At 48.0% G+C, this 17,751-nt stretch overlaps 2 protein-coding genes across 2 annotated transcripts in view; one reads left to right on the top strand and one right to left on the bottom strand.

Moving 5' to 3' along the window:
* Positions 1-2,792: 2,792 nt before the first annotated feature.
* LOC138990975 (endogenous retrovirus group K member 7 Env polyprotein-like) lies at positions 2,793-6,444 on the bottom strand. The gene is made up of 4 exons (XM_070383232.1): positions 6,369-6,444; positions 5,468-5,605; positions 5,307-5,398; positions 2,793-4,418 (listed from the first exon to the last, which is right to left on the bottom strand). Exons 1-4 carry the CDS (start codon positions 6,442-6,444, stop codon positions 2,793-2,795), a joined length of 1,932 nt encoding a protein of 643 aa, XP_070239333.1.
* Positions 6,445-6,636: 192 nt separating this feature from the next.
* LOC102269590 (beta-galactosidase-1-like protein 2) overlaps positions 6,637-17,751 on the top strand; it is a 30,329-nt gene continuing 19,214 nt past the window's right edge. The window contains exons 1-4 of the mRNA XM_070383231.1: positions 6,637-6,734; positions 6,821-7,018; positions 13,394-13,462; positions 17,480-17,575. Coding sequence (XP_070239332.1) covers positions 6,637-6,734; positions 6,821-7,018; positions 13,394-13,462; positions 17,480-17,575 — 461 coding nt within the window. The remainder of the gene's footprint in view (positions 6,735-6,820; positions 7,019-13,393; positions 13,463-17,479; positions 17,576-17,751) is intronic.

Below are 17,751 nucleotides of genomic sequence, written 5' to 3'. Positions count from 1 at the left end.
AAGTTGGATCTGGTCAGACAGACCCAGTGGAATAAATGGAATAAAATACAGAATCAAAAGCAGATAAAAGTATATGAGAATTTAGTATATGATAAAGGTCTTTGCAAACTAATGAGGGAAGAATTATATTTGGGAGAAATCTGTTAGCCATTTGGAAAAAAATGGAAAGGTTCATCTACCTTTCAATTTGATCTGTAAGCCTTTCTGTTCCTTGGCCTTTGGGATAACTTATATTAACATATTATATTAACATAAATTTAATTATGTTAATATAAATTAACATCTTATATTAACATCAATTTTTGATGAACCAGAGATTTAAATGAAGAAACAAGCTGTAGAAACATTAGAAGAAAACATAGGCACCGTGGAGTAATCTACAGAATTACTGCCATAGAAGATGTTTAGATCTTAAATGGCAGAACTATATAATAAGAGCTAAAATCAATATCAAGTGAGTAAATATTAACATTTAATATATCCATACAAGCAACAATAGACGTTTTGCAGGAGCACATACAAAATGATACACATCCTTCAGAACCCAGGGGACTGATTCTAGAACCTCCTAAGACACCCAAGCCCACAGGTACTCAGGGCCCTCACCATCAGTCCTCCGTATCCCCAGATGTGGAACTCGCAGTCAGACTGTGAAGTGATGGGCATGAAATGTACTCCAAGACATGGGAAGAACACAGCTGGGCAAACAGCTGCGTCCACTCTGTAGGCAGCCTGCACGGAGCTCACAGCTGCTTATTCGCTTTCACTTCCAGAGCAATGTGCAACATGTAAGGGGGTTAGCGAAGCCTGACTACCAACAAAGCTAGTGGAGGTGATGGAATTCCAGCTGAATTATTTCAAATCCTAAAAGATGATGGGTTAAAGTGCTGCCCTCAATATGCCAGCACATTTGGAAAACTCAGCAGTGGCCACAGGATTGGAAAAGGTCAGTTTTCATTCCAATCCCAAAGAAAGGCAATGCCAAAGAATATTCCAACTCCCGTACAATTGTGCTCATTTCACTTGCTAGCAAGGTAATGGTCAAAATCCTTCCAGTCAGGCTTCAACAGTATGTGAACTAAGAAATTCCAGATATACAAGTGGATTTAGAAAAGGCAGAAAAACCAGAGATCAAATTGCCACCATCCACTGGATCATATAAGAAGCAAGAGAATTCCAGAAAAATATCTACTTCTGCTTCATTGACTAAAGCCTTTGACTATGTGAATCACAAGAAACTGCAGAACATTCTTAAAGAGATGGGAATACCAGACCACCTGACCTGCCTCTTGAGAAATCTGTATGCAGATCAAGAAGCAACAGTTAGAACTGGACATGGAGCAACAGACTGGTTCCAAATTGGGAACAAGACTGTGTACTGTCACCCCGCTTATTTAACTTATATGCAGAGTACATCATGAGAAACCCTGGGCTGGATGAAGCACAGGCTGGAATCAAGATTCCTGGGAGAAATATCAGTAGTCTCAGATTTGCACATGACACCACCCTTATGGCAGAAAGTGAAGAACTAAAGAGCCTCTTTGCCAGGGTCCAGCCCCGGCTGATCCAGGGAGTTTGAAGCGGGGATGGCGTCGGCGAGGATCAGGATACAATAGCTTCAATTAGATATTAATTAGAGATGTAAAGAGTAATAGAATGAGGATAGCTCAGTAGGAAAATTCAGTGGAGAAAAGAGGCTGAGTAGCTTGGTTTACGCGGGAGACCAATAAAACTTCAAGACAAGAAGTTTGCACCACTTACGTAGGCCACAGGCGTCCTTCCATTCTCCCGAAGGACAGGAGACACTGAGGCCTCCCCGGTCGGATCTTAGAAGCCCAGGCAAAATTAGTAAGCGTGGTGGGTTCTGCGCTCCAGATGGAGACTCAGCCAGTGTGAGTGAGAGAGTACAACATGAGGAGACCAGTATTTCGAGAAACTGATCCCAATTCTTTATTTTCCATGGTCTACTTTTATACACTGAGATGTTAGGCAAAAGTCACGCGGGGTCAGCAGTCCTGACTTTTATCAAAGTCAGGTGCTTCATACAAATGTATACAGAGGTCTTAGGGGTGTTACATATCTTCTGGCCAGGGGGCCTGCTGACAATTTATGACCCTCTCCTTGTGACAGCGGTCAGTCAACCAGGACACTTATTTCTCCAGGGGTGATTATTCTTAAAACAGACGCCACCCAAATAAAGTTACATTCCTATAGGGTGAGGGTGTAGTGGGCTTTAGTTAAGGAAAGAATTTACTTAGCCTAAGGTCTAACGTGATTAATATCAAAGGTTAATACCTATTTCTTCTATATATTCATTAATGTGTGTAAGGGCAGGGGATGTGGAGACTTAGCAACAAACATTGGCTCAACAAATGAAAAACCCTTCACCAATACAATTTCTAATCAGCCCACTATACTTATACTAATGGTTTTCTAACTTTTCTAAGGAACCTGTTTTTAGAAGGTTTAAAGCATCTCGTGCCTCTCATGGTTGGGAGGCTGTGAGCAATCACATGTGGCCGGACGAGCCTCTCAGGCAGGCTAGAGAACCTTCAGAGGAGTTTGTAGGTTAAAACACTCTTGTCCTGCCCAGGAGTTTTTATTAACTGGAGCTCTAAGTTAATTCCTTCTCCGAAAGAGGTGGTGGGGGACAGCCCCCCATAAAGTCAGAGGTGTAGTTGAGCACAAAGTAGTGAAGTAGGCAGGCTCTGGTTATGGGGGTAGATGCTCGAGGATTTCCAGGGGGACTCCTGAGGCTCGATCCCACCTTTGCGTATGTCGAGCCTCCTTCCTCATGACTTTTGCCACGGGCCGAGTGCCTCACTCTGGCCCCCAACATCTCCCCTGTTTTTATTTCTTAAAACAGCCAGATGCAGCTCAGTCATGAGCTTCCGAATGCTCTGCCGAAGAATCCTGACAATACAAGGAAGAATGATTATGAGAAGTAGGATTAGAGCACCAACGACAGCATAACTAGGGATATTAGACAGAATATTTTTTCCAGAAATAAAGTTAGAGAAGGTATGAAAAAAGTCATTAGCTGCTCCAGCGGCGGTAAAATCCAGTCGAAAGTGTTCCAAGGTCTGTATTTGATTATGAAGTTTCCCTAAGTCCAGGCCAATATCAGAACTATTCCAAACACCTGAGATATGATTTTTAATCTTTTCCCGTTCAAAATCTGTCTCGTTTACCTTCAAAGATGTCACGCATATCCACCTGTAATCAGCGTGGCATGTCAAAGCCATCTTCACCTTTAAAGCCTGTAACTCAGTCCCAATATGCATAATTGACTCTTCTAAGGCATCTACTCTCATCTCTAATTCCCTATCTATAGCTTCCTGAGTTGCTAGAGTTAAAGAAACATTTTTAGACATGGTATCAACATATTGGGCAGTATGCACTTGTTGAGTCAATGATATTGCTGCCGCAGTAACAGAACTAATTGCTGCTATTAAAGCTGCTGTTCCTAAAATAAGTAAGCCCACAAACCGTCGCAGTCGCGTTAAATCCTGTAGTTGTTGTAACACAGCGAGACCGTAATTGTCATACCAGTGGGAGGTCATCGTCACGGGTATCATGAGATAGGGTGGGCATCGCAACACCACAAAAGAGCAAACATTATATTGAGGGGTCAAACAGGATGAAAGCATACATTGTTCACAAGTTACCACGTTAGGTCCACCTGAATAATTCATGCGTACATTAAGTTTGTTGGAGTCATTAGTAAAAAGGAAAACATAAGGCGAGGGTAAACAAGCTAAAACAGAATAAGTGGAATCATTATCTGGGTGAGATAAAGAAACGGGGGCAGTAGCAGCAAGGGCTCTCCAAATCTCAGGCTGCCAATAGGTTTTGCTTTTAGCTGTATACGACAGCATAGGAGGAACAAATTGGTTAATATGCCATCTACTGGCTTGTGTAGGCCAAGGAAGAGGAATCCTATTCCAATTCTCAAATCTGCCTTTAAATGTTATCTTGATCAATGGATCCTCACCTGGATTCGGGTTGCTCCAGTCCTGAATAGTATAATTCCCACCGCCTTGTATCCTATAATCAATCCTTGAACTATAAGTACAAGTTGTCCAAGTCGGATACCCAGTACGGCCATCTATGGTCTTCCACACTTCATCTGAAGGAGCAACCTTATAACACTTTGGATAACCGGGAGGGGGTGTAAAGCGCAGGGTCACATAAGGGTCATGGATCCCAGGCAAGCGGGCCACTGATACCCAAACTACCCGATGACGTAAAGACTGGGAATCTATTTTTGAGGAATCTGTTATAATTATTTTTGTAGAGGCCCCAATGCACCCTTCTTTAGTGGGTGTAATAAAACTCTTTGGATTATTGGGGAAGTTAAAGCAAACAGGAAGATCGTCTATTAATCCCCTAAAGGTATAATTAAAATTAATAGGATACTAATTTGCCACGGGCTGAGTGCCTCACTCTGGCCCCCAACACCTCTTGATGGAAGTGAAAGAGGAGAATGAAAAAGCTGGCTTAAAACTCAACATTCAGAAAACTAAGATCATGGCATCTGGTCCCACCAGTTCATGGCAAATAGATGGGGGGAAAATGAAAACATGAGTTTATTTTCTTGGACTCCAAAATCACTGCAGATGGTGACTGCCGCCATGAAATTAAAAGATGCTTGCTCCTTGGAAAAAAAGGTATGACGAACCTAGACAACATTTTAAAAAGCAGAGACATCACTTTGCCAACAAAGGTCCATCTAGAGAAAGCGATGTATGGTTTTTCCAGTAGTCATGTATGGATGTGAGAGTTGGACTATAAAGAAAGCTGAGCTCTGAAGAATTGATGCTTTTGAACTGTGGTGTTGGAGAAGACTCTTGAGAGTCCCTTGGACTGCAAGGAGATCCAACCAGTCCGTCCTAAAGGAAATCAGTCCTGAATATTCATTGGAAGGACTGATGCTGAAGCTGAAACTTCAATACTTTGGCCACCTGATGCGAAGAGCTGACTCATTTGAAAAGACCCTGACGCTGGGAAAGATTGAGGGCAGGAGGAGACGGGGACGACACAGGATGAGATGGTTGGATGGCATCACCGACTCGATGGACATGAGTTTGAGTAAACTCTGGGAGTTGGTGATGGACAGGGAGGCCTGGCGTGCTGCAGTCCAGGGGGTCCCAAAGAGTCGGCAGGGGCACGCTGAGCGACTGAATAACAAAGCTGCTCTCAGAGCCTGAATCCGGATTTGCACAGACCAGCCTGGAGGGCTGTAGCCAAGCCGGTGGCCCCGCAGGGGGAGGGGCGTGTCCGCCCAAGTGAGGCCTCAGCCCCACCCCCACGGCCTCGCCCCGCCCCGCTGGCCCCACTCCCGACTCCACTTTGGCGTCCGCCTTGCCGGTCCGGCTGGTCTGGAGCCAGAAGAGCTCTTCGCTTCAGGTTCGCTGGCGCGGCCTGGGACTTGGCGGTTTCAGGGTCGGTCTGGCAAGAGCCTGACCTGCCCCGGGGATGTCGCCGGGCCTGAGAGGCGCTCCAGCTGGACCCGAAGTCCAGGAAAGGACCATCCTGCTCTCAGAGCCTCGGGCAGGGATGTGAGGCGACCGTGCCAAGGGGATGGCCGCTACTGCGCGGGGTCCTGGGGGAATGGTGCAGACGGAGGAGAGGGTGCAGGAGAGGGGAGACAGATGCAGGAGGGGTGCGGGAGGGGGAGGGGTGCAGACAGGAGAGACAGGTGCAGGAGGGGGAGGGGTGCAGGAGGGGGAGGGGTGCAGGAGGGGAGACAGGTGCGGGAGGGGGAGGGGTGCAGGAGGGGACACAGGTGCAGGAGGGGGAGGGGTGTGGACAGGGGAGACAGGTGCAGGAAGGGGAGGAGTGCAGGAAGGGGCAGGGGTTCTGGCACTGGGGGCGGGTCTCAGAGGGAGATGGGTGGGTGCAGGCTGCCCAGAGTCCACAGTGGGTTGGGCACCACTTGGGTCCTGAGAGAGGCCTCAGTGGGCCATTGGTCTACAGGGAGCTCCAGAGGAGGCCCAGGGCGGGGTCCTGGCGGTTTTGGGGTCCCTCTCCTTATGCGGTCCCCTGGGACGGCCTGTTGGGGGAGCGCGTCTAGGGTGGGGGTCATCTGCACTGTGAGTCTGGGGCCTGTCACTTGGAGCTGGGTCCACCCTCCCCATGACCTCCCTGACACCCCCCTGTCAGGTCCCCAGGGACACCCCTCATTGCTAGGTGGGCCCCCATGGCGGCTCCTGTTCCCTGAAGAAAGTCATGGGCCGCGGTGTGGGGGAGGGGTTGGGGGCGGTGGGCAGAGATGACTGGGGCCCAGAGGCCCGGCCAGCCGGTGTTCTCTGCTGGACACTGAGCCCTGAGAGTCACTCAGCTGGAAAATGTCTCTGGCAAATTACCCAAGATGATTTTGTTTATAAAGCTTTCTTGAGGCTTGGTCATCTCTAAAAAGTCAGGGGTGTCTGAAGACCCCATGGTTCAGCAGGAGCCTGTCTGTGCAACCCACCTCCCTCCCAGCAGGAGACCTGGCCTTGGAGTGTCTGGAACCCAGGATAGCTTTGCAGGCCTGCCCGCCCCCAGCCCCCTGGCCTCCAAGGCCTGGCCTCTCCCGGCAGCCACTCCTTCACGGCCCCGGGCCCTGACCTCTGCCCGTCTGGTCTGTCTAGGATGCAGGCCTTCTTGTTCCTGGTGAGGTTGGCGGGCCTCCTGAGCCTGACTTCCAGGTTCCTGGTAACGTCCGCGTTGCAAGAAGGCCTCCCAGAGAGGTGGGTCTGAGGGCAGGGCCCTGGAGGAGAGACCCTCGCGACGGGCCCGCCTCTGTGGGAGTCACACGCCTCCTGTGTCCCTGCAGCGTGGTCGAGGCTCTCCTGAGGCCCTCACACGTCAGTGAGCGGCTTGTGGGTCTGCAGGTGAGGGGCTCCAACTTCACACTGGGGAACATGCCTTTCCTCATCCTGTCGGGCACCATCCACTACTTCCGCGTGCCCCGGGACTACTGGAAGGACAGCCTCCTGAAGCTGAAGGCCTGCGGCTTCAACACCGTCACCACGTGAGTGCGGGCTGCCGCGGCCCTTGCACCGGCCTCCGCTGGGCGTCGCGGGCTCCCGGCCCCGCCTGAGTGGAGCCCGCTCCTGCGCCGTGCGTCTCAGCAGGCTTGCTCCGGCCTGCACGCCGCGGTCTCCTGTCCCGGGCGGCTGCAGCCCAGCGTCCCCTCGGTCCCGGGGGTCTAGGCAGCGGGCCCCACCCTCCTTGGAGAGCTGCCGTGTGGGCAGAGTCGGCCCAGTGATGAGTGCCAGGGAAATCCCATCTCACTGAGAATCAGGCCTGGAGAATGCTGGGATTGTCCTCACTGTGCTCACTGAAGCGAAGAAAGAACAAACATGGCGGACTTCTTTTCCACCTTCCAAGCTTAGAAAGCGCCCTCCGTTACTGTTTGGAGAGCTCCATCTGTGTCCTTTTCAGTGACTTGATTTTTAAAGTGTGAGGTTAGGGAAAAAAAAAAAAAAAAAACTGTATTTTAAATATTTGGATTTTAATTTGGCAAATGATGGGGAATGAGGTTTCAAAGCATTTTCCCCCAAATTGTCATAAAACCTTTTACACATCACTTTCCTTGTTTCCTCATTGTGCTGGCGCTTTTGTACAGCGTGATTCAGACACTGAAACTTCACGCACTGTTACATTCTGTAAAACAGGGAACCACTGTGCTACAGACCTGAAAATGATATCCTACCGCGATCAGTGTGACGGCCAGTGAAAGTGTCATGAGCTGGTAAAATCGTAAAACGTTTGTGGTTGAAATAAGACTGCCAAGTTTTGTCTGTTTCAGTGTCCTTGTTTAGAAATATAAAAATTATCACCATTGTTTCATAAACTATAAGACGCTCTGAGTCACTCAAAGCAGAACATTATCTCAGAATAAAGCAGCAGCACAGTGCTTGCATTTTGTAGAAAAGATTGCACTGTCTACATATATATATATATATATATATATACAGTTTTTAAATTGAAGTATGGTTGATCTACAAAAGTTTTTGTGGAAAGTGTTAGTCGTTCAGTCACGTCCGACTCTCTGCAACCCCATGGACTATAACCTGCCAGGATGCTCTGTCCATGGGATTCTCCAGGCAAGAATACTGGAGTGGGTTGCCATTTCCGTTTTCCAGGCGCTCTTCCCCACCCAGGGATTCAACCCAGGTGTCCCATATCGCAGGTAGATTCTTTTTTATCTAAACCACCAAGGTTGTGCTAATTGCTACTCTACAGCAAACTGACTCAGTTATACACATACATAAATTTTAAAATCATTTTCATTATGGTTTATCCTAGGAGATTGGGTAAAGTTCCCTGTGCTATAGTCACTCAGTCACGTCCGACCCTTTGTGACCCCATGGACTGTCCGTGGAATTCTCCAGGCCAGAATCCTGGAGCAGGCAGCCTGTCCATTCTCCAGGGGATCTTCCCAACCCAGGGATCAAACCCAGGTCTCCCACATTGCAGACAGATTCTTTACCAGCTGAGCCACAAGGGAAGCCCAAGAACACTGGAGTGGGTAGCCTTTCCCTTCTCCAGGGGATCTTCCCGACCCGGGAAACAAACTGGGGTCTCCTGCATCGCAGGCAGATTCTTGACCAACTGAGCTACCAGGGTAGCCCTGTGCTATAGAGCACGACCTTATTTTTATCTATTCTAAATGTGATAGTTTGCATCTACTAACCCCAAAGTCCCAGTTCATCCCTCTCCCTCCCTCCCCCTTTTTTTATTAGAGTATATTCGCTTTACGATGTTGTGTCAGTTTCTGCTATACAGCAGCGTGAATCAGCTATACGTATACACTTATCCCTCCCTCCTGAGCCTCCCTCCCACCCTCCATCTCAGCCTCTCGGTCATCACAGAGCCCCAAGCTGAGCTCCCTGTGCTATACCGCAGCTTCCCACTAGCTGTCTGTTTAACACATAGTCATGTATATATTGGGGTTTTTCTTGTGGCTCGGATGGTAAAGTATCTCCCTGCAATGTGGGAGACCTGGGTTCCATCCTTGGGTCAGGAAGATCCCCTGGAGAAGGGAATGGCAACCTCCTCCAGTATTCTCACCTAGAGAATTCCATGGACGGAGGAGCCTGGTGAGCTACAGTCCACGGGGTCACGACTGAGCGACTAACAGTCTCACTTTCTTCACTGTAGTGTGTCAGTCCCAGCCTCTCAGTCCGTCCCAGCCTCTCCTCCCCCCACGCAGCCTGTGCCCACGAGGCCCTTCTACCATCTGTGTCTCTGTTCCTGCCCTGCAATGTCAGTTTTCTAGATTCCATATGTGTGTGTTAATAGACCATATTGATTTTTCTCTCTTGACTTTCTCCACTCTGTGCGACAGACACTGACAACCACTCCTTCTCGTACCAGCACAGCGCTTGTGGTTTGTGATGCCCTTTCATACAGGTCTCTAAATGTGTTTGCCCTGCTTTGTGTTCGCCAGGCTTCCTGGATCTGGGGTTTGACAACTGCCCTTCCTTGGGGTCGCTAAGAGTCAGAGACGACTGAGCGACTTCACGTTCACTTTTCACTTTCATGCATTGGAGAAGGAAATGGCAACCCACTCCAGTGTTCCTGCCTGGAGAATCCCAGGGACCGGGGAGCCTGGTGGGCTGCCATCTCTGGGGTTGCGCAGAGTCGGACATGACTGAAGGGACTTAGCAGCAGCAGCTTCCCTTGGGAAGTTGTTGGAATGTTACTTCTTAGACTGTTTCTTCTTTCCTTTCTCCCTTGAAGCTCCTCTGGTGCTTCTGTCACACCGGTGCTGTCCCACAGGACTCGGATACTCTCCTCCTTCCTCCCGTGTTCTTTGCTCTTTGCAGCTCCGTTTCAGGGTGTTCCTGCCCTGTCTCGGGCTCGCGCCTTCTTCCTGTGGCCTGTGGCAGCTGAGCCCATCCGGGCGCCAGCCCTTGTGTGCCACTGCTTCCTTCTTATTCTCCGTTTCCGTCTCTGCTCATGTTGCCCACCTTGCCCGCTGTCCACTCCCTCCTTTAGCACCTGAGGCAGAGTTGCTTTAAGTTCTCGGTCTGGTAATTCCACGGTGTCTCCCATGTCGAAGCCTGGTTCTCATCTGCTTTGCCTCCTTAGCGGTGGTCTTTGTTTCTGTCTGTCTTACAGCTTTCTGTCGAAAGCCAGGCACGCTGGCGCGGGCGAGAGGGCCTGGCGCAGCAGGCCTGTGTGTGAGCTGTTACGTCTGTCTGGCGTGCGGGGCTGCTCTGTAACTGGTTTCAGCAGAAGTCCTCTTGTGTCCTTGCTGCTGTCTCCCCACCACCTTTGGCTTTCCCTGGAGATTCCCCCTAAGCAGGGCCTGAATCCTAGAGTGCCTCTGGCTGTAACCCCTTCTGTCTGGGAGCCTGTAGACGCGCTGCGAGGGGAGGGCGGAGGCCGAGTGCCGTCGGCCTCGGTGGGTCTCTGCCCTGAGCTGACCGCGCAAGGCCGGCTCTGCATGCTTCTCTTCCTCCTGGTGGTCGTATCGGGAACGTCCCCTGCAGCTCTGGCAACGGTACTCTCGGCTGAGGGCGGGCATTTGTCAAGGACAGAAGAGCCTGGACATGCTTTAAAATACCCACTCTCCCCTAACCCCGTGGGAAGTGAGAGGGATTTGTCTTAGACCTTCACAGTGAGAACCCTGGGGCTTCTGCAGGTTTTGACTCTCAAGCTCATCAATACAGAGCCTCCGGTGAGCCATCACTTACAGAGAGTGCTGCTACCAACCCTGGCTCCGGCAGCCAGCTTCAGCCCTGGCCATCTGCTCTGAATGAATGTCATCAGCTGTGTTAGGAGCCTTCTCAGAGAAGCAGGGCCAGCAGGTGGAGGGCGGGTGTGGGCGGTGTGTGTGGGTGTGCAATGAGAAATCCCAGGATCTGCGGTTGGCGAACTGGAGCCCCAGAGCTAGAATGGTGAGATTCCAGCCCGAGAGATAGCAGGTATTGGGGGAGGGGTGGTGAGCCCTGAATGCAAGCTCAGCAGTCAAGTGCTGTTGGGGTGGGGGGGCACAGGGTGCAGAATGTTACCTAGCACACCCTCACTGGTAATGTTCAGTTCAATCACTCAGTCCTGTCCGACTCTGCAACCCCATGAACTGCAGCACGCCAGGTCTCCCTGTCCATCACCAACTCCCAGAGTTCACCCAAACTCATGTCCATCGAGTCAGTGATGCCATCCAACCATCTCGTCCTCTGTTGTCCCCTTCTCCTCCTGCCTCCTCCTGGAAGAATTTTCCACAGTTTGTTGTGATCCATACAGTCAAAGGCTGTGGCGGAGTCAATAAAGCAGTAGATGTGTTTCTGGAAGTCTCTTGCTGTTTTGATGATCCAGCACATGTTGGCAATTTGGTCTCTGGTTCCTCTGCCATTTCTAAATCCAGCTTGAACATCTGGAAGTTCACGGTCCACATACTGCTGAAGCCTGGCTTCATTGCCGTCTTCACTTTCACAGTCGCATTTTCTTGAAGTTCGGCGTGTGTCCAATGCATAAGCGCTGCGCTCCATGAGCTCAGTCGCATGAACATGCTCCTATAGCCTGGCCATGTCAGGCCTCAGAAGCTTTCCCATCGCCTGCAGCCAGGGCCACCCAGCAGAGGAGTGGCGGAGCTTGTGTTACAACACATGCATCACTTTGGCCTCTTTTGAACTTTATGCACCTGGAGTCGTACAGCCTTGACTCTTGTGTCTGATCTTCTGCTCAAGATCTTGTTTGTGAGATTCCTCCATGATCCGCCATATTTTAGCTTGTTCATCCCCATCACTGTGTGTAATTCCATCAAAAACCACATGGTCTCACGTGTAGTTCGGGTCCAGTTTTCCGTATTGATTTTCTGTCTGGATAATGTGTCCACTGTTAAAAGTGGGATATTGAATCATTTTTTTAAGGATCTTGGATTTGTTCCCTAAGTTCTTATAGAAAGTTCTTTACCTAAATTCTAACTTGTCCTCTTTTCTAACAATAACGCGCCGGTCCCACAGAATCTTACCCTCATATATCTACATCTCCCCTTTGTGCCGGGCCGTGTCATGTGTCTTACTGTTTTAAACTATGAAATTCGTGATACATTCTTTTCCTGGTTTGAACATCTGTTTATATTTGAGATAAATTTAAGGTGACAAAAGTGTCTTCTTCATTTACGCGTCCGTTCACCTCTTGTTGATGCTCTTCATTCCTTGGTGCGGATGACTGTTCCCACCGTGTGTACGTTCACCTCTTGTTGATGCTCTTCATTCCTTGGTGCAGATGACTGTTCCCACCGGGTGTACGTTCACCTCTTGTTGATGCTCTTCATTCCTTGGTGCAGATGACTGTTCCCACCGGGTGTCATTTCTTTCTGCTGAGAGACTTCCCCAAGTCAGCTGATCATGAATTATCTTAGATTTCATTTCTTTGAGGAATATTTCTCTTTCATCTTAAATTCTGAGGGATAATGTCACTGGGTAAAGCACTTTAGACTGATTTTTTTGTTGTTTGGTGCTTCATTTTCAGCACTTTAAATATGTTTCTTTGTTATCTTCTGACTTACACATTATCTGATGACAAGTCTTCTGTAGTTCTTATATTTTTTAAATAATTATTTGTGTAATTTCTTGTTTTCCTCTCTCTGGTTGCTTTTAAGACTTTTTCTTTGTCATTGCTTTTCAGCTATTTGCTTCTGATGCATTACGGTGTCGATCCCCCCGCCCTCCAACTTGTGGTTCATTGGAGTTCTTGGGACTGTAGGTTTATAGTTTCCATCAATTTACCAAAATTTGGTAAAACTTCCTATTTCTTCCAATAATTTTATCTCCCCTTTTCCCCTGGGACTTGGACTTCTTGATAAGATCCCACATATTACTGATGCTTTGTTCATTTAAACACTTAGTGTTTTTTCCTGTTTTCCAGTTTGGGTAATTTCTTTTGCTCTATCTTAAAACATCCTGGGATCTATTCCTATTTCTGTTCTGTTGTTAGTATTGGTGGTATATTTTTCATTTCCTGCTCTTCATTACATCTAGAGTATTTTTGATTTCAGATATTATATTTTTTAAAATTTAGAAGTTCTTTGGAATCCTTTTTATATCTTCCATTTTCTTCATTATGGTCATGCTTTTATTTACTTATTAAAGATATGGTATATGTTTGTTATACCTTGTTAATATTTTTTTTTTGCCAGTTTCAACCTATATGTCATTTCTGGCTTTATGTCTGTTGCTCAATTTTTTTTTCTGGATTCCTTTGTTTGTTTGTTTTGGAGAGTGAGTTTGGCACACCTAGTAAACTTTAAATGGATATACTGGGTATTGTGAATGCTGTACTATTGGTTGCTGGATTTCATTTTGTATTCATTTAAATAATATTGTATAATCTAATATTATATAATAGTAAAATACAAAGTTTTTACATTTCTCTTTTTTTTCTGTTTCAGGCATGTTCCTTGGAACCTTCATGAACCAAGAAGAGGCCAGTTTCACTATAGTGGAAACCTGGATTTGATGTATGTTTCCTCTTTAAGTTGCTGTTTCTCTGGCTCAGAGACAGGAGTTTGACTCTGTAGGGTCAGATGAAGCAGGAGTCACCTTGCTTTCCCTTTGAGAATCCCCCGGAAGCCCTGATAATTCCATCCCCCAGTGGCAGCCCCTTGAGCAGGGAGGCTGTCGTCATGGGTGGAGCCCAGACCTCAGTGCTGCTGTGCATTTCACTCACGTGTGGCTCGCAGAGCATCCCTGCAGCTCTAGTCTACCGTGGGGACCCCGCTGTTCCACTTACAAGAGGAAATTTCTGAACTATAGTTTGTAGGAGTTGTGAGACGTAAGACAGAGTAATTGTTCAAAACTACGTATCTCCCACCCGCTGTGTTCATAACTGTCTTTGATGCTGGAGACACACAGACTATGTGCTGTGCTATGGAATAAGACTGTCTATCAGGCACTTCAGTTCAGTCCTCAGTCGTGTCCGACTCTTTGCAACCCGATGAATTGCAGCACGCCAGGCCTCCCTGTCCATCACCAACTCCCAGAGTTCACTCAGACTCACGTCCATCGAGTCAGTGATGCCATCCTGCCATCTCATCCTCTGTCGTCCCCTTCTCTTGCCCCCAATCCCTCCCAGCATCAGAGTCTTTTCCAGTGAGTCAACTCTTCTCATGAAGTGGCCAAAGTATTGGAGTTTCAGCTTTAGCATCAGTCCTTCCAATGAACACCCAGGACTGATGTCCTTTAGGATGGACTGGTGGGATCTCCTTGCAGTCCAAGGGACTCTCAAGAGTCTTCTCCAACACCACAGTTCACAAGCATCAGCTCTTCAGCACTTAGCTTTCTTTATAGTCCAACTCTCACATCCATACATGACCACTGGAAAAACCATAGCCTTGACCAGACAGACCTTTGTTGGCAAAGTAATGTCTCTGCTTTTGAATATGCTATCTAGGTTGGTCACAACTTTTCTTCCAAGGAGTAAGTGTCTTTTAATTTCATGGCTTCAGTCACCATCTGCAGTGATTTTGGAGCCCAGAAAAATAAAGTCTGACACTGTTTCCACTGTTTCCCCATCTATTTCCCATGAAGTGATGGGACCAGGTGCCATGATCTTAGTTTTCTGAATGTTGAGCTTTAAGCCAACTTCTTCACTCTCCTCTTTCACTTTCATCAAGAGGCTTTTTAGTTCCTCTTCACTTTCTGCCATAAGGGTGGTGTCATCTGCATATCTGAGGTGATTGATATTTCTCCCGGCAATCTTGATTCCTACTTGTGTTTCTTCCAGTCCAGCGTTTCTCATGATGTACTCTGCATATAAGTTAAATAAGCAGGGTGACAATATACAGCCTTGACGTACTCCTTTTCCTATTTGGAACCAGTCTGTTGTTCCATGTCCAGTTCTAACTGCTGCTTCCTGACCTGAATATAGGTTTCTCAAGAGGTAAGTCAGGTGGTCTGGTATTCCCATCTGTCTCAGAATTTTCCACAGTTTATTGTGATCCACACAGTCAAAGGCTTTGGCATAGTCAAGAAAGCAGAAATAGCTGTTTTTCTGGAACTCTCTTGCTTTTTTGATGATCCAGTGGATGTTGGCAATTTGATCTATGGTTCCTCTGCCTTTTCTTTTTTTTTTTTTAATGGAATTTCTTTTTATTATTTTTTTTTCATTAATTATTTATTTATTTATTTTTTAAATTTTATTTTATTTTTAAACTTTACATAATTGTATTAGTTTTGCCAAATATCCTCTGCCTTTTCTAAAACCAGCTTGAACATCTGGAAGTTCATGGTTCACGTATTGCTGAAGCCTGGCTTGGAGAATTTTAAGCATTACTTTACTAGTGTGTGAGATGAGTGTAATTGTGTGGTAGTTTGAGCATTCTTTGGGATTGCCTTTCTTTAGGATTGGAATGAAACTGACCTTTTCCAGTTCTGTGGGCACTGCTGAGTTTTCCAAACTTGCTGGCATATTGAGTGCAGCACTTTCACAGCATCATCTTTTAGGATTTGAAATAGCTCAACTGGAGTTCTATCATCTCCACTAGCTTTGTTCGTAGTGATGCTTTGTAAGGCCCACTTGACTTCACATTCCAGGATGTCTGGCTCTAGGTGAGTGATCACACCATCGTGATTATCTGGGTCATGAAGCTCTTTTTTGTACAGTTCTTCTGGGTATTCTTGCCACCTCTTCTTAATATCTTCTGCTTCTGTTAGGTCCATACCATTTCTGACCTTTATCGAGCCCATCTTTGCATGAAATGTTCCCTTGGAATCTCTAATTTTCTTGAAGAGATCTCTCGTCTTTCTCATTCTGTTGTTTCCCTCTATTTGTTTGCATTGATCGCTGAGAAGGCTTTCTTATCTCTCCTTGCTATTCTTTGGAACTCTCCATTCAGATGCTTATATCTTTCCTTTTCTCCTTTGATTTTCGCTTCTTTTCTTTTCATAGCTATTTGTAAGGCCTCCTCAGACATTAGAGGGAGGCAAATAGCAGCTGAGGACTCGTAACCCAAACTAGGGGAATAGCCCAGAGCGGGTAACAGCAGAGGGATAGCTCCAGTACATTAGGACCCTGAGCAGGAGTTTGTTAGAGGGTCAGGCGTGATTTCAGGCATAAGGTGCAGCAAGGCCACAATCGGAGCAGTCAGAGGTGTGGGAGGACGGACATGAGTTAGACTGACGTTCCTGCTGCAGCGAGGGAACCCCGACGTCATCTGTCAATAAAGATCTGTTCTCATTAGGGAAGGTTTAAAATAGATATTCACAGTGAGTGTGCCTTGCTCTTCCAAGAGAGAACCAGGGCTTCTGGGTCTTTCCCTTTCCTAGCTTAAGCGTCGCCAGCACCTAGCTTTCAAGCCACCGCGCCTGCCCGCACTGAGCCCGCCCACACCGCGCCCGCAGCGGGAAGCAGGCGGAGAGGGGTTCTGGCAGCAGGACCACTCGCTTCTGCTTCTGTCCTGGTGGCTTGGGATCAGCCCGGCTCAATGCAAGGCGCAGGATGCGTAGGTGAGCACGTGCCAGGGAGGAAAGGAGCGGGCCCTGGGACTAACTTCATATTTTCCTGGAATGGCAGTAACGCCATCTGACCCTCCTGCTGGTTCTGAGTCGAGGAAACGTCAGAAAGTAGATCTGGGGAGACAGTCAAGCTTATCTTGGCCCGTTTTGTGTGCTGTGCTGCAAAATTTGAAATCTGTTCCGAAGGGGCTATGAAGTAAGTCACTGGGAGAATTTTACGTCGGGAAATTCAGGAAGCTCATGTTTGCATGCTGGTGGTATTTTTAAGAGGCAGAATAACATAGTTAAGGTTTCTTTTCTGGAGGCGGATTGTCTTTTAACTCTTCAGTTTCCCAAGAATGTGGCCTCTGACTCCTTAAGTGCCCATTTTCTTATCTGTAAAATGGAGGTGATATTGATACCTATGTGATAGAGTTGACAAAGAAATTAATACATTTGCAGAGCTGAGTGTATTGAGTGCTGATGCTGATACTCGGTACACATTACTCCAGTGTTTGTCGTGGATGATTCTATTCTGCCGACAGTGCCTGGAGCGGCATCGGAAGAGAGGCGAGAAGGAGGGAGGGAGGAAGCCGTTGGAATAACTCAGGTGGATGCGAGTTCTTTATGCAGGGTGGTAGCGGTGAAAACTAAGAGGAATCTCACATTCAGAAATATTAACTGCAAGGAATGAACCTGATTAGAGGCAGGCTGAAAATGGGAGATAAGGAAGGAGGAGCCAGCGTGGTTCGTGAGGGCGGGTCCTGGTGGTGCCCTCGTGGGGACAGGAGGCTCAGCGCTGGTCCAGGGGGCAGCCAGCCTCTGGCTGGGATTCCTGTGAGCTGCCCTTGGGGCCTCTGGACTGAGGCCTTTGTGTGGAAGAAGGCCCCGTCCCAGGGTTCTGTCTCCGGCAGGGACTTCTGTGAGCAGGCTGGGAGTTGGTTCCACCTGTCTTAACCGCAGGAGAAGAGGCCTCGGGGAGACGCAGGGCGGCGGTTCCAGGCTCCGCTCTCGGTGACTGCTGCTGTTGCTCCCCTCCTCAGCGCTTTCATATCCTTGGCGTCAGAGGTGGACCTGTGGGTCATCCTGTGTGTCGGCCCCTACATCGGGAGCGACTTGGACCTCGGAGGCTTGCCCAGGTGAGCCACGGTCGCGCCCCAAGCCTGTTCGCCAGCAAGTCGGAGCAGAGGGTTTTGCTCAGTTTCCTAGGTTTTCTAGATTTCCTAGGTCCACACCTCCCGCCCCTTCCCCGCTTCAGGACCTAGAAAATGCACTTTAGCATACTGAGAATGGTACAGTGTTTGTTTTTTTATAA

Source organism: Bos mutus, chromosome 15, assembly GCF_027580195.1.
Source record: "Bos mutus isolate GX-2022 chromosome 15, NWIPB_WYAK_1.1, whole genome shotgun sequence".
Taxonomy (NCBI): Eukaryota; Metazoa; Chordata; class Mammalia; order Artiodactyla; family Bovidae; genus Bos; species Bos mutus.
This window is presented reverse-complemented; position numbering and strand designations above follow the sequence as displayed.